Source organism: Pteropus medius, unplaced genomic scaffold (genome assembly GCF_902729225.1).
Source record: "Pteropus medius unplaced genomic scaffold, Ma_sr-lr_union100, whole genome shotgun sequence".
In the NCBI taxonomy this organism is placed as follows: Eukaryota; Metazoa; Chordata; class Mammalia; order Chiroptera; family Pteropodidae; genus Pteropus; species Pteropus medius.
This window is the reverse complement of record NW_024341894.1, coordinates 4132366-4160195: the sequence shown is the minus strand read 5'-3', so window position 1 is coordinate 4160195 and position 27830 is coordinate 4132366. Positions and strand designations below refer to the sequence as shown.

The window sequence follows — 27830 nt, the reverse complement described above, 5'->3', positions numbered from 1 at the left end:
GGAAGTGCATTTCACTTAAACGTGTACACGGACAACCTGGGGGTCTTGTTAAAACAGATTCTGACTCTAGGTCTGGGGTGGGGCCCAAGACCCTGCATTTCTTACCAGTTCCCAGGTGATGTGATGCTGCTGGTCCAGGGACCATATTTTGAGCACAAGACTAGAGCATCAAAGGTAGCACAGCCCTCGAGAGGCCTGCAGGTGCTCAGCCCAGGAGACGGTGCTATCCTATGCCATGGGCTCTCACTGTCTGGAAGAGCTATCGCATGAGACCCTTTAGCCCTTTAATCAAACTGGTGTTTGCAAAGAGCGAGTCTGACAGCACTGGCTCCGTTCTAGCTCCTCTCACACCCTGGAGGAGTGCAGTCCCTTGTCAGCGATGTCAAGGGAAGGGACAGTCTTTGGATTCCCTTGTGCCAAGGAAGCGAAGAGGCTATGAAATGCATGGGAGGGACCTGAGGTGACCAGGGACCTTCTGCCACACGACTTCTCATCTCCGGCTCTGGGCTGAGCACTCACAGCCTGGCAGGTGAAACCAGCACCTTCAGAACAAACTACGTGGTGAGAGAAAAATGTTCACCAAGGATAAGTACAAGAAGCTCGACATGCCCGGAGGGACAGTAAGAAAGCCCACGGATGAATGGCTGTGTAGAGATGGTGACGTCTGAGCTGGGCCTCCGAAAGAGGCACAGAATTCTTCCAGCTAGGATAAGGCAGGGAACAACATTGGCAGAAAGAACGGGATTTGTACAGAATGTGCTACATCCAGGGAACTGCGAGTAGTATGTACTGGAACAGCCAGAACATCAACTGAGGGACATGATGGGGGTAGGGCAGAGGCCTCACTGTTGGAGCTAGGAAGGGAGGAAGGGTCTGGTTGTGCATGAAAAGGGGAAATTTCAGGCAAAAATGAATCTTATAATTAAAACTCTCCCTCGATGATCTTCAATGTGATGAGAGTTAAATTAGTCACTTGGTATCTCATTTTTCACGTATCTAAACTCTTAGATGCATAAGAGGTTTTTTACATCTGGCTTTTTACAGCATACCATTAAACAAGCATTTCTCTAGGTTGTCATAAACTTTGACAACATGACTTTTTAGTGGCTGCACTAAAAAGTATGCCAGTTCATCAGTCCCTGTGTGCTGGACATTCAGGCTGTTCCCCATCGTTTATGATCAGAAACAATGACTTCTCTAAATTTTAGATCGGAACCTTGACATGAGTCCTAAGGACTGGAATTAGAATTGAAGGGTGTGAACATAAGCTTAAGACCTGTGATGCGTGTGGCAGACTGTTTCCCAAAAGGCTGTGGGAGAGGAGTTTTAGGATGGGGATGGATACCTGGATTCTAGAAAACCAGTCTTGGAGTGAGTCGGAAGGGAGCCACCTGAGTCATTCAAGGGGCTCTTGGCCAGGGGGAGGGCCAGCCCCTGATGTGCCCGTGGCCTGTGCTGTGAACAGGTTCATGCTAAAGCTGGGGCAAAAATGTAGCAGCCCTGGATGCGTACAGGCCTAATGCAGCCACGACCAGATGGATAGAAGCATAAGGCTCCCTCAGGCACAACAGGAACCGTTTTGCAGATGGATTTTTAGTGTCTAGGAACATTCGTTCTGAAATCTTGGCTTTAGTGAGCTAGAGCATTACCAACAGGACCAAGACAGAGTCAGACAATGACATTATCTGGGCTGCCTATGAAGAGTGGGGAGACTGGCAGTGACACCAAGGATTTCCCTTTGGCCTGGCCTCCCTTCCTTCTAGGCCCCTCCTCACCTGTGAGGGGTCTAGAGATACTAGAAAAGAGGACAGCCCAACTGGATTATCTAACAAAGCCCTGTGATTTACCTGAGCAGGCAGGAGCTGGTGCACTGACTCCCTTTACCAAAGATGAATGTCAAATATGGGTCACCAGCCACCGGCTCCTTACCTGCCAGAGCTGGGATGGTGACCCGGTTCCACTCCCATGGCTGGTCGTACTCATCGGCGGGCCTGTCGTCATCCTGGGGCAGCTTGCTCTCCCGCAGTCGGGGGCTGACGGTGCTCTCTGAGTCCGAGTCGATGCTTTGGCCCTCGGGTTCATAAGGGGTGTCGTATAACTGGATGCCTTTGTGCTGGGACCGGACACTCTCCTGCCTCTGAAATTCTGCAGGCAAAAAGGAAGGATGCAGAGATGTAATGGATATGTAACACATACTTCCTCACCTGAGACTGCCAGGTGTCACCTACAGGAGTTCAGAGCTGCCAGCCAAGGAGGTGAAGACTGCACAGGCATATCGCCCCACTTTCTGCATTTAACTGTTCCTCCTGCCCTTCAAAGGCAGCATCTCTGCTTTCACCAGGCAAGGCTTCCTCACAAGGATCTCCAGCTCTGGGACCTGAGGACAGAACCAGAAGGCTCACTGCCACCATCAGCTTATTCATCACAGTCTCAAAGGCAGGGCCCTGACGTGCACACGATGTTCCAGGAGTGTGGTGACACCAGCCCAGAACAGACAGGGCTCTCGCCCCCTTCCTTTACAGACAAGTGGGGTCTTCCCAATAGGGTCGTTCTCCATCCTTTGGACTTTCATTCCGTCTGAATAATGAGGAGCTTGGGCTCAAGGATACTCAAGTTTTCACCTAGCTTGCATATTCATTTTTAAAGACCTAACAAGCTTCCCCAGGGGACCTGGGGTTACTATTTTCTCCTCTATAAAGCCCCATGTGCGATCCTTTCTCAGCATTTCTACCTCCCCCAGAGCCTGCCTGTCTTCTAACACACTGAGCACATCCAAAGGACGTGAGAGCAGATGTCCAGTTCCACATTTGAATAAGGAATAAAACCTCTCAATCTTCTGTAGAAGATGCCAAGGACTGGCTCCAGTGTGGACTGATAAGGCTCCAGACAAGGGGCGTTCATTTCAGCTATTGCTCATTCCTGAGAGGCCAGTGGTGGATGAAAGGTGGAGGCTAGGATGCTACGACTGGGTGCTTCCGAGTCAAACAGGGACACTTCACTTGCTTGGATCATAAACACCCACTGTTTTCAGGACCCACATGGGGACTCAAGGAAGGGAGGGCTCACTGCAGAGGCTGCTCTCAGGAACCCACCGTTTCCAGAAAAGATACAGCCACCTAAATCATCACAGTACTCGGGCAAAGGGGCTCGGTGCAGGGCTATGAGAGGCCTGTGAGGGGTGAGGCAGGAGGAAAGGGAGATGGCATTTGAACTGAAAGCTCTGACCACAGGAAACAGGAGAGGACAGGATTCCCTGTGGAAGGCCCAGGGCAAGCCAAGGCGATGGGGCTGGAGAGAACGTGTTCACTGCTTACCTTCCTGTCTTACTGTGGTAAAATATATATATATAACATTTGCCATTTTGACCATTTTAAATGTACAGTTCAGTAGCATAAAGCAGGAGTCCCCAACCCCTGGGCCGTGGACCGGTACCTGTCCGTGGCCTGTTAGGAACAGGGCCGCACAGCAGGCGGTGAGCGGCAGGGGAGTGAGCAAAGCTTCATCTGTATGTGCAGCCGCTCCCAGCACTAGCATCACCGCCTCAGCTCCACCTCAGATCTTCAGGCTTTAGATTCTCATAGCACCAGTCTCTGGTGCCAAAAAGGTTGGGGACCACTGCACGTTGCTGAGCAACCATCACCACCATCCAACTTTTTCATCTTCCCAAACTGAGCTTCCATACCTGTTAAACACTAACTCCCCATTTCTCTCTCTCCCGGGTCCTGGTAACCACCATTCTATTCCTGTCTCTATGAATTTGATACTCTACATACCTCATAGAAGGAGAAATCATACAGTATGTGTCCTGTGACAAGCTTATTTTACTTAGCATAATATTTTTAAGGTTCTTCCATGTTGTAAGCGTGTGTCAGAATTTCATTTCTTTTTAAGGCTGAATGATATCCCATTGTATGTCTATTCACTGTCCACTTTTGCTAGACTACTAGGTCCAAACAGGTTGTGAGAGAGAGCTGTTTAAGCGGACTCTTCGGGCAATCTCCAAATCAAAGTTCCAATGACATAAAGATACGGTAGAAACCCAGAGGAGAGGCACACCTCGAAGAGCAGCTGACAAAACACATGAGTGACACCGGCCCTTCCAAGAAAGAATATCGCTTTCAGTTTGGGCTTCATGATCCAAGGCCAGCTCATGGGGACAACAAACATCCTACCTTGTGCACTCTCCCGGACACAACAAAGCCAACCGAGGCTGTGCCCGTGGGGATCGGTGTTGACTTTAAATAATGTGACGGTACTCTCTCCCAAACGTCATTTAGTCACACGCTGACTTCATGAGTTTACCGTTTTTGAGTATCAGCTAAGTCATTATTTACGTCGTCTCACTTTTTTAGAGAAATAAAATCATTTGAAAAGTAAATTTTATATTCCCATCCCATAGCCATTATCCAAATAGTTGATAGACATAAAAAGAATGAAGAAAGATAAAACTAGGTAGGTACCACTGCCCACGGGGAAACTGGCCCAAGGCTTGCTTTCCTTCTGCTGAAAAGAAGATGAGCAAGTATGGGAGAGCTGTGGGGGATGCAAGCAGCAAATGGAGAAATCTTCTTTGGCAAATAATAGCTTTCTCTTTTTAGAAAAGAAAAAGAAAAGGAAAAAAAACCTCACTATGTGGTTCTTAGGCCACCTAAAATCCTTTTTCCTCTGAGAAGATGTCCCATACTTTGGCAAAACGTGCTTGTTGGGTCCCACAAGTAAACTGGGATCATTTATTAGTTAAAAAAAAATTTAATATATATTTTTTCAAATATAGTTTATATACATAGGATCACTAGTTTTGAGGATGATTCATCCCTTTTTATGGGGGAGGAAGAGGAAAAGAGAAGAGCTATAAAAGGTAGGAGCTGGTCACTTTAAGGTGAAGACCAACTGTAAAGTACTGTAGATAACTCTGTAAATCACTAAACCCACCAAACTACCTGACCTGCTTTGTATAGTCATTGTCGTCCTCACCGTTCTCGCTCTGGTTTTAAGGAGAGCAGTCTACTGAGGGCTGAGGACACTGGCAACACCGGTGATAGGCATTGACCTAGGAAATTCATTTCCTTCTTCATCCTATTTTATTAGCAGGACCAGCAAACCACTACCAAGTACTCTTACAGTTTACAAGCATTTTGCATGCATATCGATACTTAATCTTGGGCACCACAAAGCAATTCACTGATGCACTTCTATGGGCCCCTAATAATTAGGAGCATCTGTGCTCTCTCTCTCTCAGAGCCTAGATGCAAACAGATATTCGATGAATCTGGGTGAGATAAATGAATGACAACTGACAGCCAGATTTACCCCTAAATTCCAGTTAATTTATGAAAGTCCCTGACAGCAGTGATAAAGACCCTGGAACAATATGCCAAATGCATATAGTGTAGTATTATACAATATTCAGAAGAGATGGATATTCTACATAAATACCAACCTAAAAGGAAAACACGTGTAGTGAGATTAGCTATTAAATCAGAGGGATTCTCATGCATACACCTTTCATGCGGGATTTATTGTTGCAAAAGCTTCTGTGCCTTACAAAGCTGGGTTAGTAATGGCATGCAGTCAGGGCAGGGGATGTTATAATGGTCACCATTAAAACAAGCTTCCCCCCTTATTACATGGTGAATTCAAATTTTCATTAAGGCCCCAACAATAGGGAACAGTTAAGTAAATTATGGCATGCTAACTGGATGGAATATTAAACAGCCATTAAAATGATAAATCTGAACATTATGTAGCTACATGGAAAAGCGTGCATGAAATTATGCTAAATTAAAAAGCAAAATATAAGATTGTTTATGTGTTGAGAGCAAACTATATAATGTAGGCTTTCCAAACAAGCCCTGGACAATACGAACAAGGCCCCGAGGGGAATTCTACTCATTGCTTAGAAATTGCTGCATGCCGGCACATCACATTTTGCTCATAATATCTAAAGTCTGATGACAGCAGTGTTGTAAGTACAGATACACACAAATAAGAGGCTGAAACCCTGACACAGGAAGGCAAACAGCTAGTGCGAATAGAGAAAAAAATTATTTCATAATTATTTTTGAAAGTTGTTTTAAATAATGAATAAGGATGCTAGTAAAGAAAAAATGTAATTAAGACAGGAACACATAAAAGTAAATATGATTTTAAGCAGGTTAGGCTTATTGGAGCTACGAGTGTTTCCGAAGCAGCTGCCTTTCCCTGAGAAAATGTCTATTTAGGGAGCATCTCTCTCAGGAGAGTTTTGCCAAGAGCCAGCCCCAGGAAGTCAAGGGCCATCACACCAGGCCAGCTCAGCAGACGTCATTATCTCCTGACTAATGACCAGGTCCGTCCTCCTTAATACCCAAACCGATCTGCAGCGGTCCAGAGATTGATCTAATAGGGGAGCTGGTGACCATATGTTTTAAGTCACAAGTTATCTGGCCATCACCATCTATAAATTCATGCAAAATGACCTTTGATATCAGGTGGCAGGCTGCGATTTCATGCCTCTTAGGCAGGCAGCAAAAACATTAAATTGACAGGGTGGGGATTTCTGTTGACCTCTGGAGTAGAAAGGTTTTCAAGTAGAACTACATATGAAGAAAGAATGGGGAGGAGGCCGGGAGCACTTTCTTTAGAATCAGGATGTTCGAAGTGGAAGAAACCCTTGGGGCACAGAACCAGGAGTGTGAGGCAGGTGTGCTGACCAAGGACTGTAGCTATGGAGAAAGAGGTGAGGGCTAGGGGATTATCTGAGTGATTATCTGAGCAGGTGAGTATCTGAGCAAGGGGCCCAGGACAGAGCTCAGTGCAAACCAGGACCCTCCTGAGTGGATCTAATGACAGTTTAGATCCATGAGCAATAAGCTATACCTACACTTCACTCTAGCATTCACCAACTTTGTGCTCCCCCTGCCCCTACTTTTGCTTGTTTATTTTTTTTCTCTTTGGATCCCAGGAAGCTCAGTTAATTTTAATGCTTAACTTCAATAGTTTTGTTAGCTTAGATATTGCATAAACTCATTCATCCATCCTTCTACATGGATCTTGGTTACTATTCTAATAGTAATAGTATATATTATAATAGCCTTACTATACACATTTCTTTTTATTATAGACAGCCTCATATCTATAGTTTGAAAGCAGATGAATACATATCTAAATAAAAAAATACATAACACATGTTATGGTAAATACTTCCTAGTAGGAAGACTAAAAGAAAAGAAAACTTTACCTCTTTACCATCCCTTCAGAAACAGAAAAGAGCAGGGCTTGGCTTCACTCTCTGGAAGACTGAGGCCCAGGAAATCAGTGAACATCCTGGTACACTGAGCTGTCCTTGCATCCGACCAGGCATCTACTGAATGCCCAGAACCACAGCTGGATGGAGATGAATGAGACATAATCCTGGTCTTCAGGGAGCCTCTGACACAGTCAGAGACAGTTCAGGTTCATCAACAGGAATCAGACCTGACACTACAACTCAGCTGGGAGAAACCTGGGAGAGCCTTAAAGAATTTAGAAATGAAGTTATAGCGCAAAAAAATGGGCGTTCAATGGAGGCACAGGGGCTGGAAGTGCAAGGTATACATGGGGACGGAGGGCCATTCAGGGGCCTTGTGAAAGAGGAGGCTGGAGGCAGGTAGAAGTGGGTTCTGAATGGCCTTGAACGTTGCAGGACGGCACCCTTAGGAATGTCTAAGGAGAAGTGCCCTAGAATCTCAGGGCAGGGTGGAGCTGGGTGGGGAGAGGCTGGCACAGACGTGCAGGAGCCTAGCTGGAAATGACAGACGCTGGCCTGTAGGCCCCTCACCTCTAATTTTCCCAACTGGGCTTGTCTGGGAATTCACATCAGATCTCAAATCACAGGGTGGCAGAGCTCAGTAGGGACGTGTGGCCCACTGAGGCCTCCATTCCCAGGCCCCAGGCCCTGCCCAACGGTGCCACTGGGACCCGTGCCCAAGATGCCAGGGATGAGGATGGTCGAGACTCAGAGGTCTAGGGCGGCATTACTAGAATGACACACACCCACCACTGACCAGGATCCTGCACTAGCCACATGGAGGGAGGCAAAGCCCCAGGTCAAGGTGAACCATAGGTTCAAAGCACAAGGTGATGGCTGAAAACACGGATCCTGCCAGACTGCGTGGGCCTGAATCCTGGCTCCTGGGCCTGAATCCAGGGAAACTCAGCCAAGTTGCACCAGTGTCCTCATCTCTAGAGGTGGGGACCACAGCATCCACTTGGAAGGATGTGATGAGGATAACATAAATTCATGTATGTTCAGTGTTTAGAACAGTGCCTGGCACACAGCATTCCAGGAATGTTGTTTTTATGTCAGTTATTACCACTGGGGCTTCCTTGGAATACCATTCCCAGATCCCTCCTGCTTTGAGATCACCCTTTGTCCCCCAGAGGCCACAGAAGGCCTACTTACAGAGATCTGACAGGCCAACTCTGTGTTAAAAAATGGAAGAGTTTCAACACCAACCTCTGAACTATTTCCATTTCGGGATCCACAGCTTGCGGTGTTAGCTGCTGTTTTGGCAACCTCGTGCCTCCACATGAGAGCCCTGTTCCAGATCAGCCCTTGCACGCAGTATGAAACACACAGGGGGAGGTCTCAGTGACCAGGAGTCTAATCACCACATTTTACAGATGGGGAAACTGAGACTTGAGGAAGGGAAGAAAGTAGCAGGGATGAGGCCCCAGGTCCTCTAACTCCTAGACGAGAGCTTTTCCTCCTGCTTTTCCCAGACGCTTTCTGACATCTCTTATCACAATGCCTTGTCTTTAATCGTCTGGAGGCAGGGGCATCTATTCAGTCAGGTCCGAGGTGTGAAAGAGCACAGCCAGCACCACAGGCTGAGTAAGGAGCCCCACACGAGTGGCAGGCAGCTGTTCCTAATTAGACATGCAGCCGAAACCCTGCCGGGTCTCAGGGCAGCACATCAAAAGGAAAGTAGAGGACGTTCTCTGTATGCGCACTGTTAAAACATCTGCTGGAGAAAGACCTTCCTATTCAGGGTGCCTCCGTGGATGCCTGGATTCAGGTGTCTCTCAGAGGCAGCAGGAGTCCTCTTGAGTGGACGCTGGAGGCCAGCAAGGACAGGGCAGGGCAGCTCAGAGACAAAGCCTGGAGGCAACCCAACATGACACAAGCAGGAGGCCCCACCTCCTTCTCCTCTATCTAGTCTGGTTTCTGGAGCTGTCTAGAAGCCAGGAGACTGACTAATTGGAGTTCTCTTACCATCTCTTTTCCAGGTGTGCACAGAAACACCCAAGAAACAGAGGGTGAGCTCTGCGGAAGCAGGGGATGGGACATGGAACGAGAACAATGGTCACGTCAGAGGGAACAGAGGGAGCCTGTCACCAGCCAGTGGAACCTATGCCACTGCTTTTACATTCAGCCCAAGGGTGAGGGAAAGGCCCAGGGCTGAGTCAGGGTGTGCTCCCTTCCCTCGGTTACCTGTACAGTGATGGGGTTGTCCCTTGAGCCCCGCTGTTCTTGGGCACCAGAGGGGAGACAAGCCTATATACCTGATGACACTAAATATGCTTTCCTCGTGATTTAAAAGGCCACAGAGGCCTCTTCACAGAGCTCTCCATAATTACTGCCTAGTCTTTCAGCCCTGCCTGTCACTCTGTACTCTTCCGGTGACTGCCTTCGTGTGTGGAGGTCTCTGAGCAGCCACAGGCCTAAGTTCTGTCGCCATCCCCCATGGAGACTCACTGAGGCGAACTCACTGCTCCAGGACCCTGGCTGCTCCTGGGCTCAAGGCAGTACATACATGAGTCTCCATTTAGAGCAGCAACTTCCTCAGGAGACAGCTTTCTGATTCCATGACAACTGCAAGATCCAAATTCACAGGCCAGCAGGACAGCTGGCCTGCTGTTCTCAGAGATCCACTGAGACCTTACTATGTGCTAAAGTGGATCCCATGCCAAATGCTGAGCCCCATGGTGTTAGACAAGGCTCCCGCCCCTTCTTGCCCTCCTCCGCCACCCCAAAGAACTCCTGCTTTAGCAGGAGAGTCAGGATCCCAACAACTACAAGTGCTGAGTTAACAGTTACGAGTTACTGACCACCAGCCAGTGGCAGGCAGCATCCTGGGCGTTGGCTGTATATCATTTCTCATCCCCATGACACAGAGAGGCAAGTGCTACTATATTTTACAATGTAGAAACTGAGGCTCAGACAGGTTCAGAGGCTCAGCTAGGCTGACCCCACCCCGACTGGCCCCAAGGACCCTAAAGTGATACGGACAGTGGCATCTCAGTGGAAGCAGAAATCAAATGCAGTCCTTGGGAGTTTGAAAAACTTCAAGGAGGAGATGGCATTTCACAGAACCTCAGGTCCCGGTTAATACAATGATACCCCTCAAGCATCAGGGAAACCAAGGCACCTGCCTAGTGTCAAAGACAGCGAATGGCAGGCTCTGGTAGAACACTCAGGGATAGGAGGAAGATTCAGAGAGGTGAAGGCAAAGGCCAGAGGGGAGAGGGTGACCAAGGCTGGATGAGCATAGGCAAAGTTACGGTCAGAGGACAGTTCGAGGAATTTTGAGGTAAAACCAAATAGTTTGAGTTGCTTTGGGTGCAGTGCTTATGAGGAAGAAGAGATGGGAGTGGCTAGCTAGAAAAGGAAATTGGAGCTGTGCCATAGGGGGCCTTGAATGCCAGGAGGAGGGGTGCAGACTCGAAGGAGGAGAAAACTGGAAGACGTGGACCAAGAGCCTTAATACGGTTTGCATTTTTACACACACAACGAGCCTTTTTAGAAGCTGGCAGGAAACACCAGGGTGTGGCAATCAGCTACTGATGACCTGAAAGTCTGACCCTGCAAACAATTAGGTCTCCATCCTTTCAAGAAGTGGGCAGAGGATGCCCAGGCTCCAGAAAGAAAACATACTCCTGCAAACAGCCCCCAAACATGGAAACGAGCATTTCCACCGGGATGAGAGGCAGAAGCTGGGGTGGCACCAACATCCTCAGGTCAACCCTGAGTGGGGCAGGTGTTCCCTGACCCCTGTGCTGCAGACAGAGGCCGGGGCCCAGCAGGGACTGCCTGGGGCCTTGGCAAATGAGCCAGACGTAAGCCTAGGCTTGTGTCATCTGAGTATTGACAGCCGTACTTATAAAGAGGGCTAGCCACCCCACTGGTGCAATCTTCCAGTCTGCTGGACATGGTGAGGTCTTAGCTTCCAGCAAGGCCTTGGGCCACACTCTAATGTGATAAAGCCACAGGGGACAGGCTTTCGTGCCAGACCAGTCACTGCAACACCCCTCACCGAGCAGCATCACCTACCCATTCTCATGGAACCTCACAGAGAGAGCCTTGGAGGAGCCATGAACACCCCACCCTCATATTCCCTGGCACTTGACTGGTAAGAAATCTGCATCTCAGAAAAGCAGAGTGGTTCAGCCAAAATCTCAAAGGCTCAACTCTCAGTAATACTCTCACAAAAATCACTGGGTGTCGAGTGTGCCAGGGTCTATTCTAAACGCACTGCATTTAGTCTCTCATTTAACTCTTACAATACCTCTATGTGAGGGTGCTGATGACATTGCCATTTTAAAGGCAGTCACGAGGCAAGCCAGTGATGGAGGAAACCTGGCTTCAAACCCCATGCGGCTTAACTTCTTAACCATGCAGCTGTCTATACTGCCTTTCCAACCCAAGTTGGTGCCCTCTCTACTCCACTTGGTCCAAAATAACACCAACATGTTCAGGTCAGCAAGAAGGGAAGCAAGCACTAGAAGAGCCAGGTCCTAGCTCTGCCGTGCTCAGTGATGCCAGGCAGGTTACTTCCTCCCTCTGGTCATCGGTTTATTCATTAGGAGGATAACGGGTCATCCAAGGTTTATCTGACCAGGACTACACACAGGTCCCTACAGGAATCATGGTCAGGCAGTCCAGAAGGGAAGCCAAGGGTGGGTGGTATCATGAGGAAGAGAGCTGCCCATCAAGGAGGAACTCAAGCACATTTCTCATCCCCATGACACAGACAGGATGGCCAATACATGTGCTGGTCTCAATGTGGCTGGCCCTATGGAAGTGATTTTAAACTGGCATTGGGCACAGGGTGCCAGCCTCCTAGAGCAGAGCCAGGGTCTCTTCTGGGTATGACCCTTCTCTCACCGAAGGAGGGTACCCCTTGCAACATGCCAGGTTTGCAGCCAAATTGGTCAAATGCACTCGTACCCAGCTGGTGGTGGCAGCAGCTCTGGGGCTGGTCACATGGTCACTGCCTCACGATGAGGGCTGTTGCTGGCATCGTGCCCTATGCCCAGCACAGCTGCCTAGCCGGAAGCAGCTTTAAGCGGCTTGCTGAGATCTGGCAAGCTCTCTGCCCCAGTCTGCCTTGCTTGGAAACTGCTTCAAGAGAGAAACTGATTTTGGGGAGACTTGGACAACCTCAGCTTTCTGGGTAACGAGGCTGCCAGTCTGGGAGCAACCTGGCTCTGTGCTCATCAGCCGTGTGACCCTGGACAGCTGCCTGATCCATGGAGCTAAGATTCCTTGCAGGTAAGGCGGGAGGCAGTGTAGCAGATGGCCTTGGAGGTCTTTCCAGCTCCCAAGTTCCTTAGTCTGATTCTAGGAATAGCGGATATTCACACATGTTTCTTGGTCCAGTGCTGTGGCTCCAGCATGTGAAGGAGAAGGGGACATATGCGATAGCACCTATCCTACCAGCATGCGGAGTTCCTCACCTCAGCATCCTAACCACCATCCAGTAAAAGCTGAACTTGGAACTCCTCCAAAGTTCAACCTCAATGAACAATGAGAGCCCTGCCCAGTGAGAAGCTCTATTCCAACATACAGTTGTGCTTTCTTGCCTGTGTCAGTTAATTTTCTGTCAACTTGACTTGGCCCCAGGCTGTCCAGATATTTGGTCGAACATGATTCTGGGTACTTCTGAATAAGATCAACATGGAAATCAATAAACTGAGTAAGGCAGATTGCCCTCCCTAATATGATAGGCCTTATCCAACCAGTTAAAGGCCCAAACGGAACAAGACTTCTTTCCTGATAGCATTTAAACTGGGACATTGGCTTTTTTCATGCCTTCAGACTCAAAACACTGGCTCTTCCTGGGGGTGTGGAGCCTACTAGCCTTTGGACTAAAACCACATAGTCAGCTCTCCTGGTTCTCAGGCCTTCAGACTTGGAGAGGAACAAAATCATGGGCTCTCCTAGGTCTCCAGCTTGCTGACTCACCCTGTAGGTCTTAGGACTTGCCAGCCTTCATAATCGTTTGAACCAATTCCTTACGATAAATCTCTCTTATTGGCTCTGTTTCTCTAGAGAACCCTGATTAACACATGCCACTATGAAAAGACCTAGCATGCGGTCCTAGGATGGGTTGCCCATCTGTTCCCCTCCTTAAGAAATAGTTCCTGCAAAGACTTCACGAACACAGAGAGCTGGGTCTATAAAACCTTTTTATCCCAACAGAGTGGACCTCTCACATTTCCTGACCATTAAGAACAGGGATGCACCCAAGCATCAGCTCCCTAAGAGGGACTAGAAATTTCACCCACAGGATACCTGACAGTAGCAAAGCCACTGTGAGACTGATGATCTTGGCATGGATCCCTCCCTGGCCCAGGAATGACCTCCTGCCAAAGTCCCACTCACATGTAACAAAAAAGACCAACAGCAAGTCTCCCTCATTCCGTATAGCGCTTTCTGGTCCACAAGGCCCTTTGTGTTATTGGGCACTTCTAACGATCAGACTGTAGACAGATCCTGGTAGGCAGAGTAGCATCCCCATTTAATAGGGCAAATGGGAAACCTAGAACTGAAAGGATTCATCAAGTCACAGAGTGAGAAATCAGCATAACTCCTACGCTACTGTTCTTTCCAACTTTACTGTCACATCTTGTATTTCTGGGTGTCCTAGCACAAATATGTGTTTTTTGTTTTGTGTGAAAGAGAGTGGGGGAAAAGGGAAGGGGAAAAGGTGTGGGGCAGGGTGGATGCTACACACAAGAATTAGGAATCTGAAAGCAACCACTATTCAGAATTACCTTCAAGCAGCTCTTTCCTGCCAATGGCGATCAAAGATTACACCATCCCTACAACAACCTCGAGCATTATTTGGAAGGAAACATCTGGATAATGAATGCTTTTATGCTGGAAAACTCAAGAACAGCCTTCTCTTGCAGCCCTGAAAAAGTGCCCCGAAGAGATCCCATACTGCATGAAAGGTGTCATCAACACTTAAAACGCAAGAGCAGAGGCGGCCTGAGATTCTGAGTGGACACAGCCGTCTCACCACTTGTGACTTCTTCCAACTGGCTCCCCCTGCCCTCCGGAGTGCCCAGCCTGAAATGCTGCTGCCCCAGGCGCTCCAAGTTCCTGGTTTCTGTTGGGTTTGGGACATCATGTACTGAACCCCACAGTGCGCTAGAGTTAGTTAGCAGCGGCTCTAAGATGAACCCAACGCCATCGCTATCACTTCCTTTTAAGAAACTGGGAAGGTGTCCTGGACATCTCTTACCACTCCCCACGCCCCCGGTGTTAGTGGTGAGAGTTCCTCAGCCCGGGGACCCCGAGACTCTCTACCATGGTTCTAGACGTTTGCAGGCTTCAGTTCCAACCCCGCCCCAGCTGCTGAGGACTTTGTTCAAGTCTAACCCACCTCGACACATCCCCTGCGATTCCTAGCACAGAACATGGCTCCACAGATATTTCTGTAAATACTGGAAATATTGAAAGAACAATATAGTCTTTTGCAAATTTAGCACAGAAAAAGTATTTTTAAAACTTGTTTCTACCTTAGGAGGGACCTGTACTCAGAGATTGGTGGAAGGGATATAAACTGGAAATGGCCTTTTCTGAGAGAAAATTGGTGGATCTAACAAAAATTAAATACTCTATGGCCTAAAGTTCCACTTCTGTAAATCGATTCTGCAGAAATACCCAGATCCACACACAGAAATAAATGTACATGGACGTCTGCTACAGAATATAACAAAAAACTGGAAACAAGTTACAAGTCTGTGAGTAGGGGAATGACTGAGTACACTGTGCTACAGACCAATAAAACCACTCAAACTAATGACCTCAGACAACATTCGTGAGGCAGAGCAATGTTCAGGAGGCTAGCAATTATGTAGAAAAAAGTGTTTGTAGTATGCAAAGATGTGCATTTTGGTAAGTGAACGGGAAAAGGGCTAAACGGATATACAACAAATTATTAACGATAATGCTTGTCTCTGGAAAGAGCTTTCATTTTTTATTTCCTATATGCCTGTACATTGAATTTTCTTAGCCAGAGCACATATTTTTTAAATGTAATAATTTAAAAAGTTTTAAGTTTCATGCAGATGTGGCACATGGAACTATCTTTATTATTATTGTTGGTGGTGACAGCTCTTGTTAGGTGTCTCCTTCGAATCAGGCACTGTGCCAGAAGATTTATATCAACACCAGGACAGATGAGGAAACTGAGGCTGGGACAGGAAGGGTAGATAACCGAGGTGTAAGGCGGAGCTGGGTTTGCAAATCTACTTTCGTTAGAGGCCGTGCACTGCCCTTAATCGCTCCCTGCTTTCAGGAGGCACCGAGGCTGTGAATTCCCTCATCTGCTACTTAACATTCCAGGGGAACAGGCTTTAGATCGAAAGCTTCTGCTTTTGTCAGTGTTTCTTCATAATTTCCATTTCATGTCGTGTTGACACATTTGCAGTTTAGGAAATAGAGTTCAGAGGAAATGATGTTTTGGTTTTAAACTCTAAGATGTACATTATAACATGGCCCCCAAACATGCCCTTGGTCATCCGTGGAGGTGTCTTCGACTTTTAAAGACACTGTAGTTATACACTTTAAGCCATAAATGACGAAAGTTTTCTCAAACACAAAACTATAAGGCAAGGACTAATTCCCTTTTGGGACCTGCAGAAGGCTCACACTCTACCCTTTCTTCTAAGTCACAAATCAAGGTCATGCCCATCTCTTCCTCTTCCTCTTTCCTGAGCAAGCTGTGAACCAAAAATCATCCTAAGATGGAGGCGAGCACACAGGCTGCCCTTGGGTAGCGGCATGCTCAGGGATGAAGCGTGTCTAGACCGCGATGCCTGTTACAGAAGAAGCTGAGGCTGCCTCCTGAAAGGTAGCTTCCTGCAGAGGGGATCAGAGGGATTACAAGTGCACAAGTTCTCATCCACAGGACGGACACGGGATACCAGGCTCCAACAGCTTCGGGATCAGAAGTCCCGACTCTGGAAATTCACATGGCTAGAAGGGATGAGGGAGGGAGTCTGGATACCAGCTAGTTTCACCAGTTCATTCTTTCATTCACTCACTTGCCCTACTAAGTGTCTGTGTTGGATTATGGGGAAATGCTGATAAATCAAACCCGGCCTCTGCCCTAGAGAAGCTCGCAGCCCCAAATACAGTCTTCTCTGGGGCTATTTAGTTAGTTGTGTCATTGTTCAAGTACTGCCAGGCTAAGAGGCTCATGCTTTAGTGGTGAGGCCAACGGGGAGCCATCAAAGGCTTCTGAGGCCAAGAGTGAGGAGGTGGGGACTGGGCTTGCCAGGTCCCCCGGACCTGTTTCCCTCAATTTTAGACTAGATTCTCACTGTCACCACACACAGGGCAGCATAAATGAACTAAATTATGATAATGCACTGTATCAACCCCAGGACCCAGGGCAAATGTCATCTGTGGGGTGCCTGTGAGCCAGGATCAAATGCTACAGGTGCCGGAGATGAAAATAGGGTCTGGGGAACTCTAGAATATATATGTGTGTGCGTACTTATATGTACACACGCATATATGCACACATGTATGTACACACATATGCAGAGCCACACACACACACACACGCTAGGCCCTCTAGCACCATAATTAATGCTTGAGTCCTTCAGAGCCCCCACCCCACTCTAGTCAGCAGGTTTTCTCTGTGGAGGTAGGGTACAGGAGTCTGAAGCATTCCTTATCAGGTGTGGACACGTGAGTGTCTCAGCCAGGAGTCAGGGGCACCCAGGGTGAGTGACAGGGGAAGAGGCTCTAATAAAATGACAGGCGGCAGAGCCCATGTTACAAGCACATACTTGAGGCCTGCTGAAGACTCTTCCTCTTCTTCCTGGACTGGGATGAGGCTTAGCACTTGCCTTTTGGATTAAGTCTTGTGACCCACGGAATGAGAACTGTGGAGAGGGTGGGTTGGGAAAGAAAGCCTATTTGAATGTGGATTAAATTAGATGAAAAAGGAAATCACGGAAAGAAAAATGAACCAGGCTAAAAATAAGGCAGCTGCAACGTTACTGCTAGACAGAAAATATAACCCCAGCTAGTCAGGGAAACCAAAGCGGTACAAAACAGAAAATATAAAGTTCCCACCTAAAAATAACTGGAATACTAATGTGGACTCGCTATTGAGAAATATGGAATTTCTGATATAAGCCTGAGACTGCAGTCTCGCTCAGTAGGGAGGGGTTGCCCGCAGTCTGGAATTTAAGGTTCTCTTCCAACTCTGAAGCTGGCAATAGAGGACTGAGGTAAACCCTGAGAGCATGCTGATCTACTGGCTTCAAGACGTACAGAAAACTCTGAAGGAGACGGCTTGTCTGAGTCCAAGACCCCAGGGGCAATGGGCAACTCAGGCTGGGTGTCAGGAGCCCGGCCCAAGCTCACCACCAGCAGACCCTGGGCAGGCCCCTCCCTGCAGCTTCCTCATCTACAAAGTGACCAAACAAATGGGGGCCGATTCACCTCAGTTGTTTATTTATTTACTCAGTCACTTCTTTTTCACATTTTATATTTATATATGTCTATAACCCAGTAGCACAGGAGAGTGAGCATAAGGCATCCACAAGATCTGTATTTGACTCTCGGCCAGCCATTCCCGAGCTGGTGACTCTGGCGAGCCCTCCAACCTCTCCTGGCCTCCAGGTCCTCAAGTCACTAGAGCTCAATGAGTAACAAATGAAGAGTGCTGTACATGTGAATAATAGTGTCTCCTGCCCCACCCCTCACTCAAGTATGTTTCAGACCTTGACCATCTTGGAATAAATGCAAACACAATTCAAATGATTAACCTCTCTCAGTGCTTCAGTCCCAGGTAGAGACTAGGTTGGCAGCTCTGTATGCCAGTATGCACACTTTGGAACTGGACTCGGGAGACAGGTTCAAGCCCTGGCCCTGCCATTTACCAGCTCATGCCCTGTCGGGAGTGACTTCCCCAGCAGAACCTCGGCATCCTCTGCTGTGGAGTGAGGAGAATACCAATATCCACTTCAGGGGGCTGTTATAAAATAAAACCAGACAAAGGACATAAAAGAGCCTTGTAAACCATAAAACCCTATGCAGATGTTACAAATTAGGGCAGCATATACATACATGTCACAGATAGAGACACAATCTTATTCCTAACTGATATCTGGTATAAATGACTCACTATTCAGTCAGTTTCTGTCCACAAGAAGAAGACATCTCATTTCATTTTTCTTTCATAATCAGTCGTGCACAGTACCTTTCACTGATGCTGAACAAACAGAATGAACTTCTAGCTCACTATTCAATATTTTCAATATTTACCTCCAAAAGGAAGGACTCTGCAAAGTGTGACAAGGTCCTGAGAAGGCATGACCTGATTCCAGGGTTCAGAAACATGACACATTTTTTTGCATGACACCTACCACTGAATGATTTAGAATGCTCTGGGAAAAGGAGTGCCTTTATGTTACATATGAACCCCCTAATAACTGGAACCGAAGCTCTTCCTGAGCGTTTCATTAAGTACATCATCTGCTCACGTTTGGCACTTTTCCACTAGCGGGGAACCTACAAAAACTGATGTGGTATGACAGCTGAGTCGGTGCTGCCAGACAAGCTTCCTCGCTCGGAAACGGGGTGGGGGGCGGTGAGAAGGGAAGGAGAAGGGGAGGGAGGGTGGCAGCTGTCACGTTACAGCTGCCATCACGCAGACCCACACTTCAGATTTCACTCACGTCCCCCCTGATGGAGGCACCAGCCACAGGCCACATGACGGGGGAACTCCACACTCATCCTGGTGAGACAAAGAAACCAGGCGTCCCCTGGGAGGTCCCACCCTCCCAAGGAATCTCTCAACTACCCTTTAGTGCAAGCTTTCTTCTGGCGTGTAAACCTGTTGGCCTCTGGGCCTGAAGCTCAACCCTCTGCCCACCTGACTTGGAGGAGGCTCTGTTGCTCTGCTGTTCTGTGTCTTACTGCCAACTCGGAGGGGCTGGCTGCCGAGTCCTTCAGCAGTCCCTGAGCACTGGCTGCCAGTCTGTAAAAATGACCCTCTGCAGGTGGTGGTCACAGCCTACTCCAAGCCTGAGGGAGGACAGGACTTTGGGGGTCCTGCTGAGGACCTATAACCAAAGTCCATTAAAATCTCATTTATCCTCCATTTGGAGGAAGCCTCCATCTGCCTGCCTTGCTTTCTGCATTGACAATGTACATTAATGGCAGGAGTAATACTGTGGAGGGCAAGGGCATCAGAGAGAGAAGAAGGGTGCTTGAAATCAGGAGGAGAACAAACGTATCGTGAAAACCCAACAGCACCCGCGGGGACCCTAGTTATAGACCCAAAGGGAGCTGACTAATTCCCATCATTCTTATATGCTCTGTGGAGAAGGTCGCGGTCATTAGCACCCCCAATTGTATGTACTTCCTTACATCTGCCAGAAGGAATGGCTTAAGATTAATTACTCTAAGAGCCAAATCATCATCTTAGGCAGATGTCTTTCAACATCCAATTGGCTCACATCCAACAATTTTATACAATAGGTCAAATCATTCTGTTTCCTGGGGGTTTAATTTGCAACTAATTCCTCTTACAGAGTTTACCAGGAAGCTCCCGCTGTTTAAAATGAGATGTGCTGGGGTGCTTTATGGAGATTTCTCTATGTGGTGAACAACCTGAAATGGCTGTTTTGAAAAATGCCCAAGCTGGAATGACTGGAGCCCTTCTGTGTGCCCACCATCAGCTGTGGTCCACAGGTGGGAGCAGATGCAAGGTGACCTGCTGTCCACGGGCTTGACTGAGCACCTCAGTTTCAGGAGCATCTGAAAGCCCACTTCTGCCCTCACACCCAAGAAGAACCTCCCAGGTTCTCACCGGCATCACAACCTTTAAAGTCAGCTGCAGCTTCCGGTATGGTGTGAGCCGGTTCAGGAGGGAGAAGCAGACTGGCCAGCTCTGGATAAAGGCCTCTAAGCCAGGTCCCGCAGCCTGGGCATGGGAATAGGCGCCCAGACTGCATAGGCCTCTTTTAAATAATGCAGCAGTTTTTAAAAAAATATTTGGTCAGTCAACTAACAGAAGCCAGAATCAAAAACCCTCATATCTATAACACCGACTGGCTCCCTATCAGTCACAAATGTCACTGCTCCACTCTGTGTGCCAGGCCCTGGGCCAAAAGCAGAGCCTCCTCCCCTCTCCTTCCCGCCAATGACCTTTCCTTTCAACATCCAAAGGCCTTCAAGGCTAGGCTTAAATCTCAACACCCTCAAGTGTTTTCCCTAACCACCCTGGGGAGGCATTTTGTCACTTTGTTGCCCACTGCCCCAATGATTATCTGTCCCATTCACATGTCCATTAATCACTAAGGCCTCAAGACATTTCTTCCTGTAAGGACTGACTCTGTGTCCTCAACTTCTTATCCTGGACTAATAATTCTAACTTGACCTGGGTTTTTGAGAGCACAGGCTCTACAGGATCAATCTGTATGCCCAATTGGCCCAGGGACTGCCTGGTACCAGCAGGTTCTCAATGAGCTCAATGACTTGATTCAAGAAAAAGATAAACTGACGATGGGAAGTAGGTAGGGGCAGGTTATGGTTCAGTAACTCCCAACGGTCCTTGGGGTAAAACCCAAACTCCTTCTAGGGGATCAGAAGGTGCCCCACACTGGCCACCACATAACCACAGCTGCACATTTTCCCCCCAAACCCTCGGAGCTATGGCCACACTGGCCACTTGGGGCTGCTCTATTCACTTCTGAGGGTGGCACGGGCTGTGTCTCCTCCTACAAGACCATTTCATCCCTCCCACCCCTACACACAACGTAACCTCTGAGCTTCCTCAGGACCCTGCTCCCCTTCAGAATCCTGTGCCTTTCACAGAGATGAAGACTGAAGCATCACTGCTCCTTTGCTCCAAGGTGAAGCTTCTCACTGTGTGACAAGAGCAAGTGGGAGAACAGACAACAGGGCCTTGGGGATGTGAGGTGATGGCAGGAGACCTTGCTGAGAGGGACAGAGAGTCCTGAAACGGGGTGGGAATGAACATGGAGCATGTTTCTTCCTGGCTCATGCTACCCACTGAGTACCAAAGACAGACAGGAGAGGCAAGAAAGCCGTGTGACAGATCCTCAATGCATTTTGCTGTGGCAGAGTTTCTTTCTCTTGTAAAGCAACATGCTGCTTACGTGCCTTCTTGTAAAGAGAAACTCGTTGGAGATTTACAGCATTCTTCTTGCTCTGAGATCTCAGAGTTACCATTCCAAGGCAGAGATCAGCAGCCAGCAGCCAGCGACTCAGAGGAAGGAGGGAAGGAAGCGCCAGGGACAGGGTCAGACTAAACCGTTACCCGCTGGCCTGGGCTTCTGGGGCACAAATGACTCCATCAACCATATTTCCCAGAACTGCAGAAACCCCAGAGACTCACGACATCTCCCTCCAGAATGAGACAAATAGTCTCTGCATCAAATTTGGGAGAGCACATGTTCTGAAAGCCTCAAAATCAGTCACTCAGGCCCTGCCTGGGCTGCTGGAGGAGACAAAGGCTTGCTCAGGACTCGAAGCAAGAGTAAGAGAGAGGGAAGAGAAGTATGAAGCAAGACACATGGGATCAAAGAGCACGAGCAGCGACAGTGAGAATGGACATCAAGAGCAGGGAGGTATTGGAGGAGGTTTTGGAGGCGTTGCTTGGAGCTTGGAGGGGGATGCAGAGGGAGGTGTTGCTTGAGGAAGGCCTGGAAAGTGTGGACTTGGATCTTGAGCAGAGGAGTAACATGACTGGGCATCAAGGAAATCATCTGGTGACCTTCCCCATTCTGAAAGCTCCCCTGCAAAGGTGAAAGACAGTGTGCTGTGGATACGGGGTACCAGGAGCTCAAATGACTGCTCCTCTTTACTCAGATGATGCAAGTGCAAAATGACAGCTTTTTAAAATACATTAAAAAACATTTTCCTAAAAGTAGTTAAGGTGAAATTATGCTCCATTTGGAAACAGGCTTCTGTAAAAAGATATCCCCCAGGGAGTCTAGTGACTTCAGCTGCAAACAGGTTTCCAGGGTGCTGGGTGGAAGCTGCAGATACCAAGTGTCACATGCTGTGTGGAGGTCTGATCATGACTGGTGACAAGTGAACAGAGGCACCCAAAGCCTCAGCCAAACCTGAGGGCCAGCATGTGGAGACTTTCTGTTTGTGGGAGATCATGTCCTTGAGCCTAGTGGGACCTGTGTGCTTCTAGTGAGCCTTACTGCTGCTACTGCCACCAGCAGAGTAGGTTAGCACTAAAGTCATCTCAGGATCAGGTTGGTACCTTGACTTCAGGGATGGGGAAACTGAGGTCCCAGAGGAGCAGTGCCTTACCCACGCTCACACCAGGAGTCGGTGGAGCTGGGTTGAGTTCTTGAGTCTTTCAGCTCATGATTCTTCCTCCTAACCAAACCACACCCTCCATCCCAGTCCTGTTCTGTTTGGCCATTCAAAGATTTTTAAGATTCTCACTGTAAGATCACAGGTTTGCGAAGCTAAGGAGAGGAGCTCGCAAGGCTGGGGGCCCTCACACTGTCCATTCACAGAGTAGGGGTTTCTGCTCCTCTCTGCAGCCCGAGGTGCTCTGGATTTACATGAGGGATGACAAGGAGACACCAGAATGGAAGTCCTGCCCTCTGCAATGGGGCAAGAATCGGGCAAGAAGTCCCGGAGAATGATGCTGCTGGCAAACCAGACCAGAGTGCCAGGAAATGAAGGAGACCCCAAGCTAACGCAGGGCTTGTCAAACCATGGGACCAACTATCTCAGAAACATGGAGCCAGGCATCAAAAAGAAGAACCTGGGGCTCACTCCAGTGAGTCTGTAAGGGATAGGACCTAGGAATCTGCATTCACAGCATCATCCACCCACCTCACCCTCGCTTCCCTATGTGACTATGGTACAAAATGATGTTAGAAGGCCTGACTCGGGTCTTTAGGGCAGCTTGCCCTTCACTGAACCCTGGGTAGTGGGCAGGGTGTGGACTCACAACCCCCTAGCTTTAGAGACTGGCTGGATGAGGGGCCTCTTGGCCTGACTGGACAGCAGTCTTGGGGCAGAGAGCACAGGCAGATATCCCACTGAGCCTCCACATCCCCTGCCCTTCGGGCCCCTTCCCAGTGGGCCTGCTGAGAGAGCCAATTCTGTCTGCAACACAGGGCTAACTTGTAGTCCTCTAGGGGCTCCAACATGATTTACCCTCCAACTTCTCTGGGGGCTGCCCTCATCGCAGCCCTATAGGGGGCAAGGCACTCTGGCCCTCAGAAGTTTGGGGCTGAGAAGCTTTGCTCACCACCTGGGAGCCCCAGAGTGAGTTGGGGGCAGAGGGAGCTCCCCAGATGAACCACAAAAATTGCCCCGTCAATGCAAAAGCCTGGCTTGCGGTTAGGGTGCTAGCCTCCAGTCCTGGTTTCCTGTGCGAATTCAGGAAGGTCTCTTAACCTCTCTGAGCCTTCATCTCCCCACCCACATAACGGGGATATCTACTGCCCTGGAGTGCTGTTAAGAATCAAGGGAGCGTGGATGTGCTCAGTATGTCGATATAAACACAAGTGTCATTGTTACTGATTATGGTATTTTTCTCTCCTTGGGAGGGAGGGGTATCGGCAAAAGGTTTGTGTTTTCTTTCCAGTTTTAGAGATCAAGAGGTAAATGGGCACTATTTTTCAGCAGGGGCAAGAAAGTACTCGCATGGCTTATACTTGGCTCACCCATTTCTCCTGGAAAAGAAGCCAGGGTCCTTGGTAGGCATCTCTGAATGGTCCTTTCATAATTTTGAAATCTCAAGTGAGCGTGTGTGTTTATGTCAGTACTTATAAAGGGAGACGGAACCACCCTTGTCAGGAGAGGAGATTATCGTCAAGCACGTCTCCCTGGCAGAGGCACTGTGTGTAATTAAAGACGATAATTATAGCTCTATGTCTAGTGTCAAACCCAGGGCTCTTTCCAGACATGAATGACTGCGCCTTTCTCGCCCTGTGTGCAAAAACACACAAGGCCCTTTGTGGATGGGGAAAGCGGGCAGCTCTGTCCTGTAGCTAAGGGTGGCTTCTGTGGGCCAAGCCCTTCGGATGGTTTGACCTGGAAGCCTTATCCAGGAGAGCTGGGTCAGACACTCTCTGAGCTGGGTCCTCTTCAGTCTTAATCTTGCTGCAGGATGAGATCAGGTGACGAGAAGCTCCAGAAAGCAGCAAGAGGGCTGGCGAGCTCCAGAGGGTTAAGGTTAGTCCCTCTGGAAGCCACATCCTTGCCAGCACACAGAGCTCTAGAGCTCTCTTCTCTCCCAGCATCCAACAGAACATCGACTCAAGCACCCGGCCCTTCACCTACCCTTGCCCAGAGGCCTCTATAGATAAGAGGTCTTGTGGGCTCTGGAGAGCAAGGGCTTTCGTGCCTGTCTTTATCTACCAATACCTCCCCGCAGGACCTGACTCAGAGCACAGGCTCTGGGCAATGGAAGAAAGGGGCAGGGGACAGGGACTGATGTGATACAGCAAAACGAGCACTGGACTCGGAGTCCCGAGATGTGAGCACATGCCGGGTACTGCTTGCTGGGTGACCCTGGGCAGGCTGCCTTCATTCTCTCGATTTCAGTTTCGTTCTTAAAAATGAGAGAGACTAACAGGGCTGCTTCCAGGACTGTTCTGAGGATAGAATGAGATAATGTCTAAGAAAGTGCTTTGTAGTCAGTAAAAGGAGAAGCAAACGTAAACTGTTAAGACAATAACTCCACACTTATGACCGATAGTCAAGGTCCTGGAAAAAAAACTAGAGAAAGGCCAACTAATCTGATAATATTAATTAGAAATTTCCACAGACCCACAGATTTCCTGAAACAAAGATGTTTTCCTTTCCTTAAGCCCCAGAGAAGGAAAAGACACCACTCCCTGTAGACAGGGCCCTGGAGACAGAGTCATGGACGCCCCAGGCGGGGTGCCAGCAGGGGAGGGAGGCAGGGGGAGGGCCTGCTTCTTTCTCCACACCTCCCCCCACAGCTAGACAGAGGTGACAACTCCCAAGGGTGCCAGCCACTGCAAAACCCAAGGGATGCAAGAGGGCGAGAAGACAAGTTGTTCACAGGTCACAAACTCCCCAGACACAAGGGGACACTGGCTGCAGGAGGCCTTGCCTGGCAACAGTCACCAAACCACATGTGGTGGCTGGAAGGAGCCCTGGCCCAGGACTTCGCTTGTCATCACTTACTGGATAGCCCACATCCACAATCCAAACCTTGTGTTTCTTCACCTGTAAAACAAGGGGGTGACAGTCCCCCAGCCTGGCCTGGCTCCAAAATCCCTACTCTGTGAAGGAAGATGTCCGGCAAGAGGAAAGGTTTTAATACCCTAGTTCAAATTTTTAAATAGCACCATGCACAGCTCAGGTCAAAGTCAGCAGCACTGGTCCTGGCTGACTTTAGGACTCAGACACTAAGTCTGTCACAGAGGCTGTGAGGCCTGAGGGTTTAATGTAACCAACGGCGTTTCCACCTGGGTCTCAGCCCCAGAGATCCCGCCCTTCTGTTCGGGAGCCCAGTGTGGGGTGTGAGGCTAGAGCCCCGAAGGAAGCCCAGAGCTTTGCATGAGTGCTGGGCGCCTCGGGAATCTACAGCAAATCTTGGTCCAACTGAAAATGAGTTTCGAGTCTAGAGGGTAAATGAACCCTTCCTTCTAATTTCTGGGTGTAAATTATGAAAATAATGAAAACATTGCCTGGTTTCCTCTAAGGCTCAACTTAACAAGGCTCCTTTCAGTGACTGCGTGGGCTGAGCCAGAGGTGGGAGTAAGGACAGGGAGGGCTGGATCAGCCAAGGCCCTAAGCACCTGCCCTGCGTGGGTGCTTTTCACAATCCTAAGGCCCCTTCAGCAAAACACTTGGGCTCTGTCGGGCCAGTCATCCAGCTAGTCCTTCCAGGTCTATCTTCGGACCTGCCCCTAGATGCCTAGGCTTCCACTACTCTCCCTGGCCCAGTCACCAGGTGGAGAAATCTGTTCTAACTGTGGCCCCCACCCAAGCAGACCAGACCAAGCCCCACCAGAAGCCCCCAGGTATGTCTTCTTTGCTCATACCTGATATACCTTGAGGACTGACTGTAGTCACAGGTAACCTCCCATTACAGTGGCCCTCCTAGGGGCAGGTCCAGGTGGACTCCACCTCCCAGCACAGCAGGGGCTCAGCTTATGCTGGCAAAACCCCTTCCTCCCTTACCCAGCTCAGACACTGTCCCTATTCCCCCAACCATCCTCTCTCCCTCTCCCTAATGGCAGCTGGGCTCAGGATGAACTCTTGCCTTAGCAAAAACTCTTCAGCAGAAGCAGCTCTGAGCAAGGGAATGCAAAATAGCACAGAAACAGAAATAAAGCCCTAGAAAAGGCCAAGGAAAGTGCATGTGTGGAGAGGAGGGGATGCTATCGCCCATTGGTTGTTTTAGTTCTGCGTTCTGAAGTTGTTGCTGGGACAGCCCCTTCCTCATCTCAGACTTCTGCTTTTTTTTAATTACTGAGGAGGCGAGAACTGTCCTTCATGGGTCCATCCAGTGTGACCTCACCCCACGCTGCCTGTCCCGTTCTCCACCATCCTCAGACCCATAGGGTTTCCTCATCCTGGATTTGGCCCTTTACCCCACTGATCACCTGACCTGCTCCTGCTTGGCCTTCGGGATACAGATCCCAGGACCCTGGAAATCCTCCCTGATGGCCCCAGGCAGCTGCTAGAGCCTCTGCTCCTGCTTTCTCATCAGTAAAAAATGGAGACAATCCCATGCACTACCTCCCTGGGCCTTAGGGAAGCTGAGAAGGGGAGCTCTGAAGGCAGGGTTCCTCACCAAATGCCACCCAGTCCAGTTCTGATTTGAAGAACTGCAGGAGTTGGAGAAAGAAACAAACCAATGAGGTCAATCAAACACGTGCAGAAGGGCTTCAAGGGAGGGCGACCCTGAGACAGTGGGCCGGGCTGGGCTAAGAAGGGCAGGGCACAGCGTGAGCAAAGGTACCAAGACAGCTGGGAGAGGAGGAAATCAACAGGAGACAGACTCCCTTGCACCCCACTCTGTGCCAGGACTGTGCTGGTAAACCGGAGGGAGGGGGTCGAAATGGTCATGTGGAATGGATGGTAGGTCACGTGAGAGAGATGAGAGCTCAGGTACTCAGGCACCAGCTAGACGGGGAGAGGCTGGGGAAGGTGGCGACACCAAGAGCCAAGGGAGGGTGGCAAGGACAGCATGAAGACTTGAAAGGACTCAAAAATCTGGTGAGGGGATGCTGGAGAGGCTCTGTGTTTGGGGCTTGGGGACACGAGCGTGTGTGCCAGCATCCATGAGGCCTAGCAATGGAAATGGACCCACCGAGGCATAGGCCAGCAGGCATGAGCCCACGACCAGAGACCTTTAATCCTTGGGGAAGAGTTTACTGATCACTTACACAACACTTAACTAAAAGCAGCAAGTTCTGTCCTGGGGACATTCTTCATCATAAAGTTCTGGGCCAATATCTCAAATACTGGTCACCAACAGTCTGAGTGCAAGTGTTCCTAGCCCTGTGGTTCTTGCCTACCTGGGGCCCCCAGTACAGCAGGTAAATTATGATGTCGTGTAGTAAGTGCT

At 49.0% G+C, this 27830-nt stretch overlaps 1 protein-coding gene across 1 annotated transcript in view; it reads right to left on the bottom strand.

Moving 5' to 3' along the window:
* Nucleotides 1–27830, bottom strand: part of SHB (SH2 domain containing adaptor protein B) — a 128264-nt gene that overhangs the window by 44540 nt on the left and 55894 nt on the right. The window contains exon 3 of the mRNA XM_039856322.1: nt 1930–2145. Within this exon, the coding sequence (XP_039712256.1) occupies nt 1930–2145 (216 nt within the window). The remainder of the gene's footprint in view (nt 1–1929; nt 2146–27830) is intronic.